Source organism: Quercus robur, chromosome 2 (genome assembly GCF_932294415.1).
Source record: "Quercus robur chromosome 2, dhQueRobu3.1, whole genome shotgun sequence".
Taxonomy (NCBI): Eukaryota; Viridiplantae; Streptophyta; class Magnoliopsida; order Fagales; family Fagaceae; genus Quercus; species Quercus robur.
In genome coordinates, this window is record NC_065535.1 from 88,152,511 (window position 1) to 88,177,174 (window position 24,664).

A 24,664-nucleotide genomic window follows, 5' to 3' on the forward strand; every position below is an offset into this window, starting at 1 on the left:
ATACCCATTTAACTCTCTCTGCTTTTTTTCAGCCAAGTCCTCAACTTTCTCTCTCTAAAAGACTCTTATCTCTATCTCTCTCTGTCTAACACACAGGCCAACAACACATACAAAGAAAGAAGAAACATGGAAAATCCACGCACCCTCACCTCCCTATCAAAAAACAAAGGAAGAGTCCACACCACCCAACTCTCTCTCTCTTCTCTCTCTCTTCAATGGCCCAGCTGGACCAAAATTTATGTAGAAGAAAAACAAAAAAGAAAGAAAGAAAGAATGGGAAAGAAAAGAAAGAGAAGATAGATTTAGATGTCTTCAAATGTCCTCCAACCAAACCCACCTCACATACTCACTCTCTTTCATTTAAAAAAAAAAAAAAAAAACCATGTTGCCAACAATACCCTTCTGCAACCCCCCAAAAAATCCCCATCTTCATCACTGTCTCTCAAAAGAACATTATTTTTCACCGAGTTATGTGGGCTTTTTTGGGTTTCTTTGTCTAGGTCAGAGTTTTCACAGAGAAAACAGGGAAAGCAAGAACCTTCTCACCACTTCCCTTCTATCTATATCTTTCTCTTTCATATTTGTCTTTCTTGCTTCTTTCTCTCTTATCTTTCTTCCTCTCCTTCTCTCTTTCTTTCTCTCTTTCAAAGTTTCATTCTTTATCACCTATCTCTCTCTCTCTCTCTCTCTTCCTCTTTCTTTTTTTTCATTACCCATCATCTCTCTGTGTTTCTCTCTCCCTCTCTGTTTTCTCTCTCTTTAGTTTTTGGTTCTTGGCTTTTCGGTTGATCTGATGAAGAAGATGAAGATGAAGATGAAAGGGGTTGTTGCTAAAGAGTCTTCTCCATATGTTGTGGGTGAGGACCCAAGAACCAGGTTGAGGCATCAGAGTCTCTTACTGGACTTTGAAGAGCTACAGAAGGTAATTTCTATTGTGGGTTTCCAGGGATTTGTAATTTCTTTTGTGGGTTTCAACAGATCTGATGTTTTGTTTGATATTCTGGAGGTTTAGTGTTTTCTTTTTCTTCTGGTTTTATGGTTCTCTTTGATTTGGCTTTTTTATGGTGTTTGGTTGCTTAGAAAATCGAGTGCATGAAAGAGAAAATTAATATTTTGGATCTTATTTTTGATTTTGTAGTTTTAAACTTTTGATTCCAGGAAGCAAAAGATCTTGACTAAGCAAAGCCAAAAAAATTGATTTCTTTTTTTGTGTGTTAAAACTATTGGTTTCAAAATTTTATTTGCTTGATTTTCTTACCCTATCCTCTGTTTAATTGCTAAGAAAATTTGATAAAGAAGAAGTGGAATTGAAGTTTTATATAACATTTTTCCTGTTGGTATGTCTGGTTTTTTTCAAATATAATGAGCACCCATCAACATTCCTAATACAATTTTCTTTTCTTGGGTGTTCAGATTGCTATCTTCTTTGTATTCCAATTTTTCCCATCATCCTAACTGATCAAAGGGGAGGTTTTTGTTTTTAGTATTTAGTACTCATGTGAGTTCAATCTGTTATTCCCTTGCTTGGCACCTTTGCTGTTGTCGTTGCTGACTTTTTGTTCTTTTTTATTTTTGATGAATGAGTTTTGGCTGAGGGGAGGGAAAGATTCTATCTTCTGGTTATTGTATTTGTTAATTGGCAGTCCTTTTACATTGATTATATGCTTTAGATTCCCGTAAAATTCTTTTATAGTATAGAAGGTTCAACTTTAATTTGTAGGTTTTTCTTTGTAGTTTCTGAGAAAATTGCCTTTGGGTTTTCCTTGGAAATTTTTTTTGCCCCTACATCTGTTTGTGTTCTCCTCTTGCTAACTTGATTAGATATGTCTTGTTGGGTTTATGAGCTCTTGGCTACTGTGAATTATGTATGGCTTTTATCTTGAGATAGCCAGATATGGGGATATTTATAATATTGAAGCATATTTCAGGAAACGGAAGCCATGAAGAATAAACTGCAGATGATGAAACAGAAAAAATTGACTCTCTCAACGGAAGTCCGGTATGAATTGTGCCTTTTTAAATTTGGTAAATTGGGATAATGTACAATCATTTATCCAAGAAGGTAATAACTGGGGCCACATTTTATTATCTCTTTAATTGCAGATTTTTGAGGAAACGATACAAATACTTGATTACAAACCAGTCTCCAAAACCACAGCCAAAGCAAGATTTTGTGCAACCACAGAAGTTTGATACACGAAATAATGGTGCTACAAAGGGAAAGAAATACAGTAAAAAAGAAGTGGCATTGCGCCACCCAGTTCTAGTTTCTGATTTAAACCGAAAGGAAAGGATTTACAATGGAGGAGAAGCCACCTTGAGGAAACCTGCTTCAATTTTTGACTTAAACCAGAAGGTTAGGGCTTTCAATGGAAAGGAAGCCGCTTTACCAACTTCTGCACCAAAATTTGACCTGAACCAGAAGGAAAGGATCTATAGTGGAAAAGATGCCGCTAAGCGGAACAGTACTCCAGTTTTCGACTTGAACCAGATTTCGGTAAATATTTAGCAACCATTGTGAATGATGAGCTTTAAGTTATAGCATTTGCTATTTCTGCGAGCTAATGGCTTCTGTTGATTTTGTTTTACTGTAGACAGAGGAAGAGGAAATACAGGCTGATTGTGAGCCATTGAGAACAGAGGAGTCAAAGAAAAGTTTACTTAGAGGTGGAAGTGATGAGCAACTCAATGATATGAAGATATCAATTTGTAGGAATGTCGGAAGTGGGTCAAATCGAGCAGGAAAACGGAAGATTTCATGGCAAGATCAGGTGGCTTTAAGAGTTTGAGATGTTTCTTCAATTGCAATTGAAGATCCTATACTTTCTTGGGGGTAAAAAAAAAATGTTGCCATATCTTGTTGTGTACTTAAAATCTTCATTTTTCTTTTGTAGTTTTGTTGGGGTTCTTCCCTCCAGTGTAAAGTCGAAATAGTTTTATATATATTGAACATATAGATGAAACAATGGAATTGATGCTCAGGAATCGAATAGGTGTTGACATATCTTTGAACATCTCTTTTATGATTCTTTTCCTCCATTTAGTTTATGAATGCATGTGGCTTTTAAAAGGAACTTGCAACTCTATTCATTCTGAGAGGGTGGGCTCTGGGTATTTGCAGATGGTCTCAAGTCTCAACATCCATGTCACAACAAATAATATGACGTGAAACTTAGACACAGTTTCTTTCTTAGGTGTTGTTTTGTAGGTTCTTAATTAAATTTACGATGTGACCACATTGGCTAATGTATTAGGAAAGATGTTTTCTTCACCTAACAACAATTAAATTAGTCACATCGGGTAATGTATTAGGAAAGATGTTTTCTTCACCTAACAACAATTAAATTCAAGTCATATGAATGAATTTAATTGTGAAACTTAGGTTGTAACATATTAGAAAAAGTTTTATCCATTTATGTTGAAACAATGTCTACACCCTTTGTTTAACCTCCGTAATCATGATCATGTAACATGAATGTTCCCTCCCTTGCTGTTAAAATAGCACTATAATTTTGTGTTGACTGGGGCATTTCTTTTTTATTCTATCTAAAACATAATACCCCTATGCCAATTATGGCTGTGACAAAATAATCTCTTACCTCCCCAAGAAACAAAGATGATTAATTTGGGCTTGGGTAGGAACTGCCACATTTTTTTTTTTTGGGCTGTTACATTTCCAACTATTTCTGGAGGATACTAGTAGCATTGTATAAAGTAATTGTTAATACATATTGTTAGTTGTTGGTTTGAAAGGAAGGAAAGCAATGGCCACTAAGCAGATGAATGTTTGTTTTCTTGGTGGAAACAAAAGGAGTAATAATGTTGCTTCTTCTTATTCTTTGGCTACTCCTAGTAACGTTGTTTTCAGCTTACGTAGGGAACTACCACTTTTATGTTACTTTACTGTTAAGCGATTGGAAATTGTTTTGTGGAAAAAGGATGGGAAAGCAAAGGCCACTACTAACCAGGTCGACGTTAGTAAGTCTTGCGGTGGAAAATGAATCGGAGAATATTAATATTGGTAGTTGTGGTTCAAATGATATCTAACTTATCAATAGCAGTTGACGCTGTAGATTGTAATCGATGCATACAGTATACTAAAAGCAGTGTTAATGATGATTTTTATAAGAAAATAAAGTTACATTAATCACAATCTCCTGCTTATAAAATTTGTTATGTTTGTATATTATTATGTGTCTATTTGTTTGGCATCAACTTATAAGCTTTTTTTTTTTTTTTACAGCTTTTTAACACCTCACATTTTCCAGCATTTTTTTTTCATTTTTAAATTTTTTTTTCAAGATACAGGCATACTTTTGTACACTTTCATAGTATCTTGTGATCCTATCTGCAGCATAATGATAATGATATGTCATATGGGGGCAAAGAAATATTTACTTTGTACGATTAAGAAATTGATGCACTTTGACAAGTCATATATTAGTGGCCTTGACTATAGTGGACAGAAGACTTCACATCATCCTCATTGCCGGCAACTAAATTCAGCTCTTTGTTTATTGGGAAATATACTATTAACAAAAAAAATCCAAGTTTACAGCCTCATAACGTTGAGCAGCTAATTGTAAACAAACAAAAAGACTAACCAGAAAACAATTAGGACTTTTTCATTACAAAACAACTGTTGGGCTATAATATTTTTCATAACTGTTTTCCATGCAATAATGTGTAAAGAAAGTGGCGTTAACGATAGACTTAAGTGAAAGTAATATTCCAATTACTATAGGTCATGTCAATAATGGTAAAAAAATGTTATATCCCTAGCATTACTTTTTTCTATTTAATGCATACGAATCCCTGATCCCTTAGGTTGGCTACCAATTGAAGCAAGCTTGTCAGCAAATCAAACTGGCCTAATTTTAGAGTAATATCCTACAATCCCCTCCAGTCAAAGTAATATCCTACTAAGTATTGTAACAAGTAGTCCAGTAATGAGGAATTGATGCGGAGATAGAAGGAATTTATAAACTACAATTGAATCAACTACCAATATGAAGTTGAAGTCTGCAAAACCTAATAACTATGCTAATCTGAGAGCTCCGTGAACCGCCTACAATTCAACTAGGCAATTGGAAGTAAGCGAGCGTTTGGATCACGTCCACGTTTGAATGTTTTGCGTTTCAACACCCCCTTTTTTCTTTTTCTTTTTTGGAATAGCACTTGGTGCACTGTTTATGGGACATGAACAGTGTATCAAGGCATATGAACAGTATTTTTTAAATGTGAACAGTAACCGAAAATTAATTTTTTTATTATTTTCAGTTTTCAATTTTCAGCAAAATAAGCAGTATCCAAACGCATCCTAAATGCAACTTTAAATTAAAAACTCACCAGCCAGGTGCAATTGGGATCACATATAATACCTCTTGCTCTAGACAAGCCTGAATTACCTTTAGAGCCATCATATAGACCTGACCAAATTCTGGAGGGGTCCAGAAATCTAAGTAGGAATTTGACTTACTAAGAGAGTAGAGAGAGTCAGAAACAATGTAATCATCATTTAGTCTGTCGGGTTAACAAATGACAGTTGTCCTAAATGGAAACTGACCAAACTTAGGGACTAACAAGTAAAATACAGGGTCTAAATTGAACAGATATATTTCACAAGTTAAACAGAACCATAGTCGCAACCCCAAACCTGAATCTCATACTGGATATGAACCTGATTAATCTGCATCTACAATAACAATTACTGGTGTCCTCTTAATTGCTTCTTTGGCCATAACATCTGCTACACCTTTTGCCTTTTGAGTAGCATGTGACTGACTTGTTTTTTCAGCTACCAAATTTGTATCTTGTGCCTTTTGAGCAGAACCAGATGATGCTGTACTGACAACTCCATCTTTTTGACCACGTTTCTGAAGCCGAGCCCTGTGCTTCTTCCCCTTTATATGAGTCTCCATCACTACTCGAGAGTATGCACCTTTTTGACACATTTCACACCAAAACTTAAACATCTTGTTCCTTTCAAACCCTTCTGTTTTAGCAGATCCCTGCTCTGCTTTTGTACTGTTTGTCTTCTCAGAATCTTCTGCAGTTTGGTTTTCTGGCAGTGTAACTCGCTGATTTTTACTCTTCAAACATCCTGTCATCTCCATTTTCTGGCCTGAATCAACCCCAGTTTCATTCTGCTTAAGTGATTTCCCTTCTACTTTTGCCTCCTGTCCTGAGGTCCCAAAATCAGGGCTCTCTGTAAGCTTTGAATGCATTGTAGCTTTTTTTGTTGATGGTGTAGAGCTGGTACTCCTGCCCGTTCTCTGAGCTCTAAGCCCTGCTTCCTTGGCCTTGTGCTTCCTACCTTGAAGGTGTTCATTCAAAGCTCTCTCACTTAAGGCACTAACCTGACAGATAGCACAACTCCACTCCTCCTTGGGTCTCTTCTTTAAACCAAAAGGTGGGAGCTCACTAGTGTCCCCTGCAGATGCTGTTTCAGCTTTCCGCTTTGCTCCAGAAATATTTGGAGTGGGCTTAGCCTGCAATAGAATACTCAAACACAATACATAAGAGGAAACTCTTGTATATAATCACCTGGTGAATAGTGAAACCTCAAGCATCATTTCTCATGTAAATCCCACCCGCCACATTTAACAGTATAGGATAAATCTAACTTCCAATTACCTTATTTCAAGCAATTTAACAAGAAATATAATGTTTTGGAAATTTGACCAGATCTGAACATTGGAAAGGAGAACTAAGGATTTAGCATGAAGTATTTTTTATTATAGAGTTGGGGAATGTTGCTATATGTCATTTCTCAAGGGGTAAATCCAGTTCCTACCCATAACACTTTCATCAACCACACCCAATTCAACAATAACCAAGCCTTAGTCCCAAAATTTTGGGACCGGCTATGAATTCTCTACAGACTAGTCAAGATCAGCCACATGTATTGTTTTCCGCCATTCTATTCTATTTTGGAGTTATTCTATCTATGACTTCCTTAACTGATATGTCATTTTCACTCACTTTAACAAAACTTTTGGTATTTCAATAACTATTTCGTTCCCTCAACTTAAATTAACTTACTCTTTCTCATTGTCACATTAATCACTTTCCTCTAAACATAACCAAACTATCTTAAGTGACTCTCCCTTAATTGGGGACTCCCTATCTTTAACATTGTGTTTGAATGAAGAAATTGTTAAATACACAGAATTTTACAAATGACAAGGTTTACATCTCCATCATTTACAAATTTCATAATTTGGATGTAATGTGAGACTAATACTTCATATACTACAGAGACATCGTTTTGCATACGCCATCATTTTGCATAAACCACCATTTAAGGAAAAAAACCAAATTGTCTTTGATCAGATTTAAACCCATCATTTTCACAACAACCCTTCTCTCATGGTTGTGCTCCAATCTGTTCTGCACTAAATCTTCCTTCTCCCCCTTCCTCTTTTTCTAATCTTCTCTCTCACTTGACTTCCATGGCCAAAAACCTCTCCTCTCTCTCTCTCTCTCTCTCTCTCTCCTTACATTGATGATGGCGGCACAGGGTGGTTTGGCAGTAGCTCTTGGCTATATAGCTGTAAGTAGGTTCGGGCTGGGGAGGGCTTATTCTAGGATTTGGGCTTTCACAACCACATTCAACGGTCATGGGTGATGGTTTTGCAATGGGTTCTGATAAACTTACAATAGTCAGTAATATGCCGGAGGCAGTGGTTTTGATTTGTTCCTTGAACAATCATGGTTTTACTGTAGTGGGTGTTTAGGCTGGATTTGCCTGATTGAGGTGGAATTTGTGGTTGGGATTTTGGCCTTACAAATTTTGGCCAAAAGTTTTTGAGGATATTTTAATTTTCCACCTTTACAGCCAATCTCAGAATTTAAAATGATGGCTTAACTTCAAATTCTAGGCTTCTAGCTACAAATACCTTGCCCAAACACACAGTAAGTGGATTTCCTCATTTTGAATCGTATGTTTACTTTTATTTACTTATCATCTTGAACACTTTCAATTCAGCTACACTTCTCTACTTCATCCACCTTGCTATTATTCTATAATTCACATTTTCTTAAATCCCTGTATCTTTATAAATTATTTATCTAAGATATCAAAATCTTTCGCTCTTAGGTATCTCTTGGCCATCAAGTCTTTTACAGCCTCGTCATCTTTTTTCTATTTTGCTAAACTTTTTTTTTTTTTTTTGATAGATAATGGAATTGTATTAATCAAAAGTCCAGGTACACCGGGGGTGTACATGGATAACAGTGCATCAAACACATAAATTACAAAGATCAAGCATTTCTAAAAATTTAGAACAAGGAAAGAGATTAAAGGAAGAACTCCACTCCAGCAAGGTGTGAAGAAGAGATTTAAATTCTGAAATAGACCGTTCCTTCCCTTCGAAACATCTTGAGCTCCGTTCTCACCAAATACACCATAGGACAAAATGTGGGATAGCCCTCCATAAATCAATGCTCCGAAATTCTAAAGTGTCTCACCAAAATTCTAACTTGACATTAATTCCACATCTAGTTCCATGCACAACCTATATCATCTACAAAGGGCATATACACCAAGCAACTTCCTCTTGAATTGATTCAGTGAGCTTATCCATCACTAAAGCAAAGAAATATTGACTTAATGATGATTCTTGGTGCAAATCTAAAGTCATAGGAAACTCATTTGTGATGCCTCCTTTTCTTATCACATAAGTTACAACTCTGTCATACATATTCTTAATCAACTTAATATATAAAGATCTTTACTTTTTATATTTTTCCATTAGGAGTCTAAATACGAAAATTGCTTCCGTGGTAGATACCCTAGTATTAAACCAAATTATTTCTCTGTTGTTCAATGTCTTAACCTATATTCAATCACTATCCCAAATTTTTATAACGTAACTCATTAGTTTAATTCCTCAATAATTTGCAAGTTTTGAATATCTTCCTTGCTCTCATAAATAGGTATTAGACTACTTTGCCTCCACTCACAAGGCATTTTTGTTAACACTTAAGATCTCATTGAAATTGTTTGTCAATTAGTGTACATCCAAGCATTTCCAATCTTTAATAAAATTTCATAAAGTCCCATGACCTTTCATATTTCCATTCTCCTCAATGCGTCCTTTACTTGCTCATCAAAATTCTTTGAACAAACCTATGATTTATATTCTCAATTGGGTTACTCAATTCGCGCTAATCTTTTGTATTGCTTCCATTAAAAAGTTTGTTACAATAATTTTTCATCTCTTTTTAAAAAGCTCTTTAATGCAATTGAAACCGTTCAAGTCTCTTCTTTTCATTTCCCTTGTTTTGGCATGGTTATAAATGTTCTTTTCTTCATCATTCATCCCCAACTTGCCATACAATTTACTAATAATTTGCTTAGCCTCTTGGACAACTTTTTTTACTTTACTCTTCACCACTATATTATTTTCACAACCCAAATTTTCTCTACATCTAGGTAGGCTTCTATAGCTTCTTTTTAATCTAATTGATGCTTGAACCTCCTTACTCCACCCCAAAGTCTCCTTAGTTGATCGCCCAAATCCTTTAGATTCTCCAAAAATTTCTTTAGCCACTCCTTTAATACAATTAGAAATGTCATTCCATCTTATCATCATCTTTGTCTAAATTTCACTTTCCTTCTTTGATCATTTTATCTTTAAACACATTTTGTTTCTTCCCCTTCAAACCCCACCATCTCATCCTTGGGTTTCTTTGTCTTTTCCTTCTTCTAATGCAAATATTACCACCAACCTATGGTAAGTAATTATCTATTCTGGTATACCTTACAATCGTTACAACATCTACTACAACATCAATCCTTAGTTCCAAATTTTTGGAGTTGGCTATGGGACTAAGCCTTAGACCTAAATCATTACAACATCTCATGATGAAATTTATTTGACTAATGATTTAGGTCAAATATTAACTAACATCTCAAGTGTTAGTTAATATCCAATTATACACTGTTACAAAAAAATTTAGGTCTCCTCCAATAAAAATCTTTTCCACATTTGGTAACCCTTAAATCAATTCATCCATATCCTTCCCAAATTTTTGCTTTATGTATTCTTCCAATCTTATTTGAGGAGCATAAGCACTAATTAAGTTAATGGCCTCTTCTCCTAGGATAAGTTTTATTGACATAATTCTATCTCTTATCTCCTAACCTCAACAAGTTCTTTTTTAAGACTTTTACCTATGATTATATATACCCCATTTTCATTCTTATCTTGCATGTTCAAAATTTGTAGATTTCTCACCAACCCATTCAATCCCCAAAAGACATTATATTTATTCTCCACCTAGTCATTGTATATACTATTTCCATTAGTTTCCCTTATAAAAGACCCTATATTCTAAGGCTCTGGTTGGTTGGGAGAATGGAAAATGTTAGGAGGATAAGTGGAAGAATAAAAAATATTTGTGTTTGGTAGAGAGGATGGAAAAGTTGAAGGATTGAGAGTAAATTACTATTATGCCCTCATTATAAAAAGTAGAAGGATGGAAAGTAGGGATAATTTTCCATTTTTCTTCTCAACAACATTTTCCTTGCTCTTTTTTACCCAATTTGGAAGGAAAAAAACTGATGAGCCTAGGTGGAAAAATCCATCCACCCCATTTTCTTTCCTCTCCTTTTTTCACTCCAACCAAACAATAGAAAATCACATTTTTCTCTCCTTTTTCTTTCCCCCTTTATCCATCCTCCCCTTTTCACCCCAACCAAAGACAGCATAGTGCATACATCCTATTTTCTTGGACTAAATTATTTACCCGCATCTGTTCATCAAAGTGCGGTCACTTACCCATCTTTTACTAACCCTTCCCCCTTTTTCACTACATCTGGGGTTCAGTAAAGGACACCCTAACATGTATCTGTAATGCATTCATATTAGAGTGACTATATTTAATGATGAACATCAAACCTAAGGCAACCTATATCCATTTTAAAGCTTTAGACCAGTTGTGAACCAAATATATGAAACAAAACACAAACACAGACAGAGTTATCACCTACAAAAAATAACAGGTGAAAGTGAATTTCACAGGTTTTATTCCAGAAAATATGCTCATTGACTGCCTGCATTTAAAACTAAGGAGTGCATTTGAGGGATTGCTTGGAAAAAGAATACGGAAAATGTCAATGACTCTGACAGTGGGTACCTCTAACATCTAGCACAATAACTGTGTCAGGCCTAAAATGACAACAGATAATTTTCATTAATCACTTCCATGTACTACGAAGCAAATAAGGTAACAGTTCCATCAAAATCAACTTGTAATGTCATAAAGTGAATTCAAATCAAATTGTGATTCAAGTTGTATTTAGAAGGATACTTTAAAATGTTCAATCCATTAAAATAGGACATTAGATGCACATAAAAATAGACTGTTGATTGTTTAAATTCATACAATTACCCTAAATTTTAAAATACGCCTTAAGATTTATTAGGTTATACCATATCTTGTTCATTTCATAATCTATAGAGCCTAAAAATGTCACTCACATGTGGAATTTGACACATGACACGCATAAGCAAATTAAATTTTTTGAAAAGCCTTTTTTTTTTTTTTTAAGAAGCAGGCACACACAACTCATATATGAATTGATAAGATACGGGATTAATTACACAACAATGAATACGTTACACTTCCTCAAATTAACTTCTTAGGAAAAATTTGTAAAATAATACTTTTTTTAATATTAATTACTTAAATTGCCATTGTTTTGAAGTTGTTTGGGGATTTAGCCTTTTTCCTAAAATCATGTTTGAAAACACAACTTCACAGAAGCTTATCCAATTGAGGACAATTTTAAGTGAAAATGTGTTTTGAAAACATGATTTTATAAATTAAAAAAAAAAAACTACGTCACCAAATAACTTCAAAGCAGTGTTAATTTAGATAATTATTATTAAAACAATATTATTTTACAAATTTCTTCTAACTTATTACATATACAAAACAAAACAAAAAGGAACAAAAAAAAAAAAAAAAAAAGAAGCAAGTACTTTTATCCATACTTCTTGTTAACATAGGATTTGAGGATGCCAGTTTTTTTGACAGCATTAAGGATTTCAAATCATAAATCTTAAGATCTTTGAGACAACCATAGACTTCTATCAGAAAGGATTCATGACTAAGATTCTTTAAGTCCGACTTGCATGTGTTAAGCATGCCACCAGCGTTCATCCTTAGCCAAACGATTCATGACTAAGATTCTAATAATTGTGGTTAAGTTATTTGATTCAATTTGTAAATCATAGGATTTTGACAACTATAATTTATAATCATATTTGACAAAATCTTATGATTTGCAAAAAGAATTCTTTCAACTTTAGCCAAAATAATTTGAACTACAGATTTGAGAAAGTTTAACTTAACGTAATTTGAACAACAGTTATAAATCCGTTGTAGGAGAATCCTTCAGTTTTCTCTTTGAACTTAAGATAACTTGAATTTTGAATACCATTAATGGCTTATATATATATATATATATAATTTTTAAAAAGACAAAATTGCAGTTTCTACCTTTGTGTTTAGTAAGGAGGATGAAAAGGTGAAATGATGGAAAAGACAGAAAGGATAGAAAGAAGGAAGGGTGGAGTAGATACTAATTTTTCATTTTATGTGTTTGGTTGGTAGGATAGAATGTTTTTTTTTTAATTAGCTAAGAAAGTGTAATGACAGGAACATTATAAGAGTGTGGGATTTAAGGTTTTACAGAGCTTTCGAAGATTGGGAGCTTGCTGCATCTTTTTCCCTACTTCAGTTTATCCAACCTCGTATTCCACGGGGTGATAGGAGGGATTCTCTTTGTTGGCGGCTCAAAGGTAATGGTAAGTTTGACACTCGATCGTATTACCATGCAATCCAGGGTAATCCGAATTCTCAGTTTCCTTGGAAGGATGTTTGGAAACCTAAGATTCCTAAGCGAGTGGCCTTCTTGTGGACAGCTGCTCATGATCAGTTCTCATGTTGGATAATCTCATGCTTAGGGGTCGCATTTTGACAAATTGGTGTTGTATGTGTTGTTGTGATGGGGAGTCGGTTGACCATCTCCTTCTTCACTGTCCTGTTACACATAACTTATGGGCCTTCATGCTTCAGGCTTATGGTATTCATTGGGTTATGCCAAGATCGGTGGTGGGATTGTTGTCTTGTTGGCATCAGTGGCTCGGGAAGCACAATTCGAATATTTTGAATTTGATTCCAGGGTGCATAATGTGGATTGTTTGGTTGGAACGGAATCGTCGCTCCTTTGAGAACAAGGAGAAGACGTTGGATGAGTTGAAGGTTTTAAGCCAACGTAGTCTTTTTGAGTGGTCTCGTTGTTGGGATTTTACTGAGTCTTCGTCTCTTCCAGAGTTTTTGTTTTCCCTTAGATTATCTATTTGATTTCCCTCTTCTTCGTCTGGCTGTTTGTTTCTTCTGTTTCTTTTTGTTCATCATCATGAACAGCTTGTATTATTCATCTTTTATTTATTAATAATAGTTCTCATATTACCTATAAAAAAAAAAGAACATAAAATTGAAAGGCTAAATTTAAACTCACTTAATTATGTACAAAGGAGACTTGTTCGAAGTACAACTTTACATGGTACGATGCAGTCAAATTTTGCCGAGGTTTTTTCACCACAACGGCCTCATTGGTTTCCCAAAATTGGGAAATGAGCTGCACGACTCAGTTCTACTGATTTTGTCAGTTGACTCAGTTACAAAACAGAAGTCCAGAATTTTGTTTTTTTTGATAAGTAATAAGGATTCATTGATATCAAAACAGAGAGACACCCAAGTACATAGGAAGTATACAGGGGTGAACAAATTAAAAACGAATATTACAAAAGTCAAGTAAATCCAAAATAGTAGAAAAAGGTTGGTTTCTCCACACAGAGAACCAGTCAAATAAGGTTCGGAGAAAAAGAAGCTTGAGATCAGGCATGGAACGCTCAATGTCTTCAAAACACCTACTATTTCTCTCCTTCCAAATACACCACATCAAACAAAGAGGAACGACCTTCCAAATATCTCCATTACGATGGCGACCAAAACGACCTTGCCAACAAGCAAAGAGCCCAACAACAGACAATGGCATGACCCAACTAACTCCAAATAAACCAAAAACCATATCCCATATCTCCGAAGCAACCAGGCAATGAAGGAAAAGATGGTCAATACTTTCACTATTACACTTGCACATATAACACCAATCCAAAATACAAACCTTTCTTTTCCTTAAATTGTCAATTGTCAGACATTTCCCCAAGGCTGCGGTCCAGACAAAAAAAGCCACTCTAGAGGGGATCTTCTGCTTCCAAATGCTTTTCCAAGGGAAAAACTGCTCACTATGGCCAACAAGAAGATGGTAATATGCACTAACTGTGAACCCCTTACTCTTACAAGGCAGCCAACATCTCTTATCCTCCTCGATTCCCCTTACAGGAGTGCTATAAATGGAATTGATGAAGCTCCTGAAAGCTTCCAATTCACGATTATGCACCTCCCTACAAAACTGAATCTCCCAATGGAGGACTCCATTGGAGTACCTCATTAGATCTGCCACACTTGCCTCTTTACTACAGCTAATCCTATATAATTCAGGATAGTGGACTGTGAGCGAAGAAGTCCCACACCAACAATCTAGCCAAAACTGCACTTTTGATCCATCTCCAATTTCATACATAATAAACCGAGATAAAGAGTGCCACCCCCTTCTAATATTTTTCCACAAACTGACTCCATAAGGACCAGAGAAAGAGCTAAAACACCAACCACCCCAATCACAACCATACTTCACCTCTATCACTTGACGCCAAAGAGCATCCCTTTCTTGCCCAAATCTCCAAAGCCATTTCCCTAAAAGAGCTACATTGAAAGTTCTCAGATTCCTAATCCCTAATCCACCTGAAGAAAGCGGTGTACACACCGTAGACCAATCAACCAGATGAAATTTGGGCTCATCTCCTAGGCCACCCCACAGAAAATCCCGCTAAAGTCTAGCAATACAGTTGGCCACAGAAGCAAGAATAGGGAATAAAGAGAGAAAATAAGTAGGAAGATTAGAGAGTGTGCTTTTAATTAATGTGACTCTACCTCCCTTGGATAAATATAATTTTTTCCAACCTGCTAATTTTCTTTACATCTTCTCAAGAATTGGATTCCAAATAGACTTGTCCTTAAATTTTGCCCCCAAAGGAAGACCCAAATATTTCATTGGGAGGGACCCTTGCTTGCAGCCTAAGACAGCCACCAAAAGATCCATGTTATGAACAGCCCCCACAGCCACCAGCTCAGACTTACCCCAAGTAACCTTCAGACCAGACACAGCCTCAAACCAAATGAGCACCATACGGAAAATCAGCATTTGATCAATATTAGCATCACAAAAAATTAGAGTATCATTAGCGAAAAGGAGATGAGAAACCATCAAAGATCTACCAGCAGAAGCACCTACATTAAAACCTAACAAACGACCTTCATGGACAGCCTTATCCAACATTCTACCAACGGCTTCCATAACCAATACAAATAACAAGGGGGACAAAGGATCACCTTGCCGCAACAACCTTGAACTTCCAAAGAACCCATGGGGAGTACCATTAATAAGAATAGAAAAACGAACTGTGGATAAACAAAAAGAGATCCATTGCCTCCACTTATCAGAAAAACCACAACGCTCAAGCAAGAGAGTAAGAAATCCCCAGTTCACATGATCAAAGGCTTTCTCAACGTCCAATTTGCATAACAACCTTGGCTAACCATACTTCAATCTACTATCAAGACATTGATTAGCAATGAGAACAGAATCAAGAATCTGCCTATTAAGAACAAAGGCATTTTGAGGAGCAGAGATGATCTCTCCTAAAACCATGCGAAGACGAGAAGCCAAAACTTTAGCAAGAATTTTATAAACCACCCCCCCCCCCCCAAAACAAGGCTAATAGGCCGAAAGTCCTTTATGTCCACTGCTACAGCTATTTTAGGAATGAGAGCAATGAAGGTTGCATTCAAGCTTTTTTCAAATTGACCAGTGACATGGAAGTGGTGGAACACAGCCATGATGTCTGATTTGAGAATCCCCCAGCAAGCTTGAAAGAAAGCCATTGAAAAACTGTCAGGCCCAGGAGATTTATCCCTATTAAACTCCTTGATGACTTTTAAAACCTCAGATTCCTCAAAAGGTTTCTCTAACTAATCCACATTATCCCCAGAAATCCTTGGAAAATCCAATACATCCGGGAAAGGATGCTGCACATGCTGCTCAGAGAATAGGTTCATAAAGAATTGTTCAACATGGTCAATGATCCTATCTTGGTTGGTACTCACAGCCCCATCAATCATAAGGTTTTCAATACAATTATTTCTTCTATTAGAATTAGCTATCCTGTGAAAAAACCTCGTATTGGAATCGCCCTCCTTTAAAAAAAAAACACTTTGTGGACTTTTGTCTCCAACTAATCTCCTCAAGCAAGGCAACCTTCTCAAGATCGGCGCGAAAGGTAGCTTGATCCAATTTTTCCTCTTCAGATAAAGGTTGATTGTCCTCTTTTACATCTAAAGCATTCAACTTACTCCATAGTTGCTGCTTCTTGACTGTGATATTGCCAAAATCTGTTTCGTTCCACTTCTTTAGGTCCGTTTTTAGAGCAGTCAACTTCTTGGCAAGAATGTAACTAGGAGTCCCTTGAAAATGGTAATTCTCCCACCAGGACTTCACCTTATCTAAGAACCCCTCCGCCTTCAACCACATATTCTCAAAACGAAAAGGAATTTGCCCTCTTCGATGACTCCCACTCTCCAAAATAATTGGGAAGTGATCGGATAACACTCTAGGAAGCCTTTTTTGGGAGAAATGAGAGAAGTATTCTACTAGAGCCGGAGAGAAGAGAAACCAATCAATTCTAGAGGCTGAGGTGGAGTTAGACCAAGTGAAAAGGCCTCCCTCTAAAGGATTATCCATAAGCCCATGAAGAGAAATAAAATCCAAGAAATCATACATGCAGCGAGTAAATCTACCCGCCCCTAACCTCTCCGATGGAAAGCGAATGATATTAAAATCACCTCCCAAACACCATGGCAAATTCCACCAACTGATCAAGCCTGCCAATTCCTCCCACATAAGTTGACGCTTCCTATTCAAATTTGGACCATAGATACCTATGAAGGCCCACTCAAATTGGTCACTGACATTTTTGAACCTACACGAAATCGAAAAATGCCCCACTGCTTCCTCTATCTTTTCAACCACCCTTCTATCCCACATGAGAAGGATTCTACCGGAAGCACCCTCAGAGCCCAAATATAACCAATCAATGTAAGGACAACTCCATATGCTTCTAACTAGACCTCTAGTAACCCATTCCAATTTTGTCTCTTGCAAACAAACGATATCAGCCCTCCAAGAGCATAAAAAATTACGAACCTTGAGCCATTTTTCCTTCTCATTCAAACCTCTAACATTCCAAGATAAAATCTTCAAATTCATTGGGAAACAATAAGAGCTCTGTCCTTACCATAACTAGTGCGCCTTGAAGAAGCTAAACCATAATTGACAGAGCTAAATAAGCCCCTCAATTCCCTTATTCCTTTCCTCCCTGAGCTCTTCTCGGCTTTGTCAGTTTTTTCCTTAATAGCCCTCTGCTGTATCTCAGCCTCAACAGCCAACAGGAATTTGGTTGCTGGCTCTTCCAAACCTTTAAGGGAAGTCCCAAGAAAGTCATCAAAGCCACTGAATTTATCCTGAAACCATTCCGAGTAAATTTCCTTACCCAGCAAAGTCTCGACATCCAGAGTAGCTGGCTGATCAGAAATATCCATGGCACCCAAAGGCAAAGAGAAAGCCAGAGGATCGACATTGAGGGGTGGCGAAGAATCAGCAAACTGAGAGGCATCCTCGGAGCAAATATCTGAAACCCAAACCTCCACAATAACATCAATCCCTTTTTCCAGTTCTAAATTAAGCTCCTTAGATTCTAAAGCCACCCCCGGAACCATTGCTAACTGGTTTGAGTCATCCACTCCGACATCGACTGCTCCCGGTGGCAAAGAAATTTGAATCGGGACTACCACCCTCTTCCCATCTTGTAATTCGAGAACCCACTGCTTGGAATTCCCCCATTTCTTGATGACATTGTCTGTGTGCTGATGAATGATTTGTTGGATGTTACGTTGCAAAGCCACATCACCATCGGAGCACAAGGACTCATCCACAGAAGCATCGGAGGACATAGACTCAGTGTCGAAGGCATCGGAGTTGTCGGGCACTGAGAGAAGCTTCTCGGTGCACGTCGGTTCCATGTGGGTCAGAGTAGGCTCAGCGTCAATCATATCGCTACCCGTAATTGAAGATGCTGAAGAGAAAAGGTGAGAGGGAGGGGCTTGCGAGGAGTGTGGGTGGGTCTAATATTGAGTCAAAGAGGGCCGGTGGGGTTTGGGCTTCCATTTATAAACAGGTTTATGATTGGGCTTTGGGTTAGAGGCTGGAAGGGCTTTGGGTTTGGTATTAGGCCACCCGAAGGCACTGGTTTGAGTGGGCTTTGGGTTTGAGATGGGCTTTGGGTTTGAGGCTTGAAAGGGCTTTGGGTTTGAATATTGGCCAACTGGAGGGGTGGGTGTGTGTTTGGGCTTAAAGGAATCAATGGGCTTTGGGTTAGAGGATTGGCTAAATGAAGGGTCCACCTCAGTGACTTTGGACCAACTGATCTCCCATGTACCAAGAGGCCCACAAACCAACCTAATACAAAGGTCTAAGTGCACCTCACCTTCAGTCCCATCTGAGAAGACAGGAGAGTGCAGCGCCCCGATCAGAGCATTCTCCTTCCCAAGGTAGCTCTCGCGAGAATCCTGGGTCTGAGAACCCAGATTTGCTATGTTAGGAATTCGAGAATCCAACATTAAATGTTTAGGATTTACTTTGTCGTGAGAATCCTGGGTCTGAGCAAGCTCCTCCGCTGCCAGCCTGTGAACTTTGGGTTCACTCTGACGGCCTTGCACCACCGCTACCGCAAAGGATTTGGAGGCTTGAAACTCAGACCCAGGTAAAAGTTTTGGGGGCAGATTAATGGCAAGGTTCCCCAGAGCTAAAGCCTTCTTCAAGTGACAAACAAAACCTCTCCAACCACTGCCCAATTTTCCTTCCGGAACTACTATGAAGCCTTTCCAACGACCATGTGAAAGTTCAGAAATCATAAGAAAAGAGCCATGTGCATTGGAACCTGATTGTAGAATAAACACCGTCTCGCCATCTCTAACAGTACGCGCAAAGTGTCCAGGGGACTCAGAGTAAATAAAATTCTCCATCATAGAAAACAGTCTCTTTGCACTCTCTTTGCCCAAGAACACTGATCGAAGTGAATCTCTGCCTCTCTCAAAGATACGTAATAAGAAAAAAGAACCCCCTTCTTCAACAGAAAATTCAAAAGATTTTGACTCAACGAAGAAAAAGAGAGAGCCACCCATGACTCTGATAAATTCTTGCACTTATTAGAACTACCTGTCCAACTAACCAACAAACTAGAAGTCCAGAAAATTACAAACTCACAAACATCACCAGATATATAGTGGTGTGAAAAACTAAGGAAACAAAAACGGAGGACTCACTGCCAAAAATGGCTTTTATGGGTGGCAATGTTGAAAACAATCAACGATGACTATGCACAGCATCACCACAACCACAAGGCCAGATTGGCAGATCACATTTACATCTCTCTATCCTAGTTGAGAATTGAGATCGGGTGCAAGATTTGACAAAAGAGAAGGGGGACTTGGGAAAAATTATATATGAGAAGGCCAGTCAGCGAAATTTTAAGCAGTTTTCTTGATCTCTTGCCAACCACTGCATCGACCTAGTCGGTTTTGGCATATTTGGGACTGATCACCACCACCAACTCGTCGGAAACTGTTGTTTGCCGATCAGTTTGGTTCTGCAAGAAGGTCAATGCCAGTTGGTGTATTTGGTGACCTGAAGGTCCTGAACAGCTCTAGTAAAGTACTTAAAAATGTATGGACGAAGGTAGGACAGCAACCAGTAGAGCCTACTGCATATGCACATGGTAGCTTTCTCCAAGTGAACCCACACATGAAAAATCAATAACCAAGGATCATCAGAGGCATCAATCTAGATTATTTTGTGTCTAGATCACAATAACATCTCTATAAAAAATGTTATAGCAAACATTTGTAGCTGCAGTGATCTAGCAATATAATCTACCTAATCAATGACTATGATGCCCCTTTAGGACTGACTTTTAAAGTGATGTTCCAAAGTAGAAGGGCTACCAGATGCATATTAAGCAAGCCTAAATACATGTGATGCAATTCTAAATATGAACTCTTAAGCTCATTCTTTTTATCTCTCATTCATATTCAGTTTCACATCACATGTATTTAGGCTTGCTACATATGTTGCTGCTCTAGCTATCAAACTAGTTAGTTCAAACAAGAAAAGGAAAATCATATAGCTAGTTCAAGCTATCAAACTAGCAAGAACACATAAACTCAATCCCTAATTGAAAGGGAGCGAAAAACCACAAAAGTTCGTTAACAATTCTTTCATTTCTCAAGAACAAGTTGCCATTTCAACTACAGAAAACTCTTAAATAAGACAACATGATGCTGCTCTAGCTAAAACGAGATCATAACCACTAATTCAAATCTAATCTAACGATTCTACATCTGTGCAACTATCTGTGCTGCAGTTGCAGACTCAAGCACGTACATATAGCATGCATTAAAACATGGATACATTATGCAAATGTGCACACAAACATGCATGCAAACGCACATGTTTATGTAATGCTAGTATACTTTTCTATATATTTAGATACATCTACGTACATATTAACCGAGGAAAAATGTAAAGAAAAAAATTATAACAAACTTCCAATGAATATATCCCCTAGGAACGCATTTGTTTGCATTTATTGGCCTCAAAATTTTTTTGAAGTGGAGGCCTTTTACAATTAAGTGTGAAAAGAGCGTTTGTCAACCTAGAGCAAAAGGTAACTTTGGATCCATTCATTTGACAAGAACCTCATTATGTATAAGTGAAAATTTGACACCTTTCTCTTTATACGACCTAAATCTAGCAATATTTTCCTAATATTAGGAAAAGCTGTACGTCACAGCTACATTGACAAACTTTATAACTTCAAGAGGTGAATATAGCAATTTCAAATTGGACAAAAGTTTTCTCCATACCAATTTGGAGGAATTTCCTCTAATCCATTACATGGTGATTCATAAAATCACACACATTATTTAAATAAGTCACACAACTCATTTAAGAAGTCATGTGACTAAAAGTATATATGGATGGTTTTATCAATTGCCACATGGTGGATTAGAGGAAAACTTTTTCCTTCCAATTTAAGATCCCCAAGAGTTCTTGGAGTAACTACACCATAAAGTTTATAAAATCATATCCATTCACTTTGAAAGAAAGGATTGAATTTTGATACATTATCAATAATTTAAATAGATACCAAAATGGAATAGTCAAAGTTTATTTAAACTTTTGATGATGTGTAAAAATCCAATCTTTCTAAAATGAATGGATAAGATTTTAGTAACTCCAAGGTGGAGTCACAAAGGAACTCTGGAGGATCTCAACCCTAGTAGTTTCACCAAAACTAGTTGAAAACACATTGAGACAGCATATAACATAACATCAACAATTAGGCGAGATGTAAGATTGGTAACTAACCAGTACAATCAACTTATCCTTGTTGGTCTCCGATGGGGCCCTGACATCGACTGGCATAGCTTCCGGTAACCTTGGCGGTGGCAGCATTGGAAACATATCAAATGTGTTGATACAACTGGGAAATGCAAAGCCACCATCAAATGCGTGCATTGACAGTCCATACTCGAACGAAATCCTGCCCTCAGCTGAGAGCCTCCGCAATGCCATCTCTCGCTCTATCATCAGCTCCCTCCTCACCTCCGCTTCGAGCAGTCTACGCCGAGTTATCTCGGCTGCAATTATTTCCTCTCTAATCCGCGCCTTCTCCAGCTCACGCTGTACTATTGCTTCCCGGGTGTCATTAGGGTTTTGAATTTGCTCCAAGTTTGGTCTCGGACTGGTGGTTGAAAATCCAGCTGATACTGATATAGGATTTGCTAAAAAATTCAGTCAATTACATTAAGGAGAAAGTTGTGCTCTGTTTGCTAAGAAAGTTATGCTTTCAGTAATTGGGCCTAATCAAAATTTCATAAATTTCCTTTCCTTTCTTTTTCCTTGGTTTTCTTAGCAAACAAACAGAAGAGACAAGCATTGTATATACATATATAAAAGAAAACAAAAAAGATTATTTTATAGTAAAAAGGTTCTCTGAAAGCTTTATAAAATTAGCTAAAAATAAAATCATTCAATCACATGAAAGAGAAAGTTATGCTTTGTCAGCTAAAAAGTTATGCTTAATTGAACCTCATCTAAATTTCAGGTATTTAAGTTCCTAGGTTTTCTTAGCAACCAAACGGAAAGAGAGAAGCACTTGATAAATCTTTCATAATAAACCAAAAAAAAAAAAAAAAGCAGTTCCATTCACAGGGAAAAGCAATTCGGAAGCTTAAACTTGGAAAAACATTCTTTTTATTATTATTTGTTTTGGGATATTGAAATATAAAACAGGAAAAAGGAAAAAAAAAAGGTATAGAGGAGGAATAGATAGAGAAAAGAGGAGACCTCTCAAAGCTTGTTTGGAGACGTAGTTGAAGGTGGAAGGAGCGGTGGGATGCGGTGGTGGTGGTGGTGGTGGTCGGTCATCAACAGCTCTAAACTTGAACTCCATCACAGACACAGATCTATACACAGAGAGAGTGAGAGAGAATTTGAAATTTTGAGAGTGTGGGTAGTAGTGGAATCAATGAAGGATGTGTGACTGTGAGTACTGGAGTGGGGAAGATAAAGTAGGCGCGTGACTGGAGATGCCAAGGATGTGCATGGTGGGAAGGTCAAAAGGTTAGGGCAGAGAGAGAGAGGGAGAGAGTGGCGTATCGGTATGTCCGTGCATATGTATGAAATTGTGAAAATAAGGTGTCGTGTCGGAAGTCAAAATTGTACTCTTGTATGTGTGAGTGTCCCAAGTCCCAACCCGGGAACCAGTTTGAGTTCTTGTGGGTGCGTCCACACTGCGGAGAAGTGTGATAACAAATTCCGCAACTTTTCTTTTTTTTTTTTTTTTATGAGAAACAATTCCGCAACTTTATTCACAAGTCTCACGTGTGTCCCTCTGGCCTCCATCTCATCTTACTTGTATTTTTTTTTTTTGATAGTCCCTCGTCTTACTTGTATAGTTCATACTAGTAAACTCACTTGAATTTGAATTTGAATTTGAAAACAATATTTTAAAAAAACCTCACCTGTACATCTCATAATCATGATTAGGATTGCATAGAAGTTATTTCGCAACCGACATTCCAATCGGGTTTCACACAGCTCAAATTGTTAAAGGAGGTGGTTGATAGGGGCAAAGGTGGTGATTGATATACTCCTTTCCAATGTCGGTCAACTAGTATGTCAATCATATGTTTTGGATCTCAACAATCATCAAACCGATTGTCAACCTTATATATATACCTATATATTTTACAAAATACTTTAAAAAATACCCAAAAACCAAAGTTCAAATTTATGTTACGAGATTTCCACATCAACCCAAGTCAAATTTGAGACTTCCTCCCTCACACCCACAACAAAACCAACTACCATTTCATATGTTGTCTTTGATCTTCAAGCAAAAGTTGGAGTTGTCATATCTTCCATTGTTTCTTCCTTTGCCTACCATTTTTCTTAGATTCAATTACTTGGATTGAGCCCAAAAAACTCACTCGACCAAGACCAACAAATCGACACCTAATGGGGTTGATCAGTACAGTTCGGGCCTAACCAACTAGAATGGTTCAATTACATAAACCCAAAAAAATCCAATCATTTTAACCAATGAACAATGCTAATTATGACCTTGTCAAGCAAAGTAAAAGATATTTGAATTATACAAAGGGGGGGGGGGGGGGGGGGGAAGAAAAGAAAGAAAAAGTAGAGATTGAGTGCAATGCCTCAAGTGCATTGGACCAGTCGCAATAATACACATAGTAAAAAATGAACACGTATCATCATCAAAATGAATCTAATATATTAGAGTGCACTAGACTCAAGTCAAGTCCTCAAATCAAAATCCAAGAGGTTTCAACCCCTCACAAGATTTTATCTTACACTTACACACCATTGCTCTTTATTATCAACCTTGAAATTAAAAACGAATTGGCACCAATATACGATGTTACAGTGGATGGCTTCCCATGAGCTCATGAATAACAAGATTAAAAGAAGACAAGGAGGTAGAGTCGATGAGGTTGCCCAGACCTACTCGCATAGCCCTTTCACTTCCAATTTGATCCAGTAATTGAGATCGCAATGGCAAGATATAAGGATTGACTAATTTGTAAGATCGTGAGTTCTATTATGGTAACTATTGTACCAATAATATCTTAAAAGGAAACACATTGAATTCAAAAGGAATGCATATTTCATTGTTCATTAATCCATAAAAATATAATTTTACAACAACCTTCTCCTATAAAATGTAATTTGGGATGGGGCAAAGGAGGTCAAGCCCCCGATGCCAGACAAAATTGTCATCTCAATGTACTTATGCTAATAAGTATTACATTATGGACAAAA

General features: G+C 37.1%; 2 protein-coding genes across 3 annotated transcripts; one reads left to right on the top strand and one right to left on the bottom strand.

Annotated features, from left to right (window-relative positions):
* On the top strand, positions 1-3,004 carry LOC126715643 (uncharacterized). Its single transcript, XM_050416358.1, has 4 exons — positions 1-922; positions 1,929-1,999; positions 2,104-2,497; positions 2,595-3,004. Exons 1-4 carry the CDS (start codon positions 794-796, stop codon positions 2,787-2,789), a joined length of 789 nt encoding a protein of 262 aa, XP_050272315.1. The 5' UTR covers positions 1-793; the 3' UTR covers positions 2,790-3,004.
* Positions 3,005-5,459: 2,455 nt separating this feature from the next.
* On the bottom strand, positions 5,460-23,123 carry LOC126715646 (uncharacterized). Of its 2 annotated transcripts, none has more exons than XM_050416363.1 (3): positions 22,667-23,123; positions 21,686-22,101; positions 5,460-6,491 (listed from the first exon to the last, which is right to left on the bottom strand). In XM_050416363.1, exons 1-3 carry the CDS (start codon positions 22,770-22,772, stop codon positions 5,685-5,687), a joined length of 1,329 nt encoding a protein of 442 aa, XP_050272320.1. In that variant the 5' UTR covers positions 22,773-23,123; the 3' UTR covers positions 5,460-5,684. The 2 variants fall into 2 exon arrangements, with proteins under 2 accessions (XP_050272320.1, XP_050272321.1); XM_050416364.1 differs by having other exon boundaries at positions 21,686-22,086; positions 22,667-23,118.
* Between the last annotated feature and the right edge of the window lie 1,541 nt (positions 23,124-24,664).

Bases quoted from the DNA above. Each gene is read 5' to 3' on its own strand.
- LOC126715643 (XM_050416358.1), top strand. From the start codon at position 794: ATGAAGAAGATGAAGATGAAGATGAAAGGGGTTGTTGCTAAAGAGTCT. The intron at 2,000-2,103 runs GTATGAATTGTG...CTTTAATTGCAG, and splicing joins ACTCTCTCAACGGAAGTCCG to ATTTTTGAGGAAACGATACA. The intron at 2,498-2,594 runs GTAAATATTTAG...GTTTTACTGTAG, and splicing joins TCGACTTGAACCAGATTTCG to ACAGAGGAAGAGGAAATACA.
- LOC126715646 (XM_050416363.1), bottom strand. From the start codon at position 22,772: ATGGAGTTCAAGTTTAGAGCTGTTGATGACCGACCACCACCACCACCA. The intron at 22,102-22,666 runs GTCTCCTCTTTT...TGAATTTTTTAG, and splicing joins CTCCAAACAAGCTTTGAGAG to CAAATCCTATATCAGTATCA. The intron at 6,492-21,685 runs GTTAGTTACCAA...ATTCTATTGCAG, and splicing joins AGGATAAGTTGATTGTACTG to GCTAAGCCCACTCCAAATAT.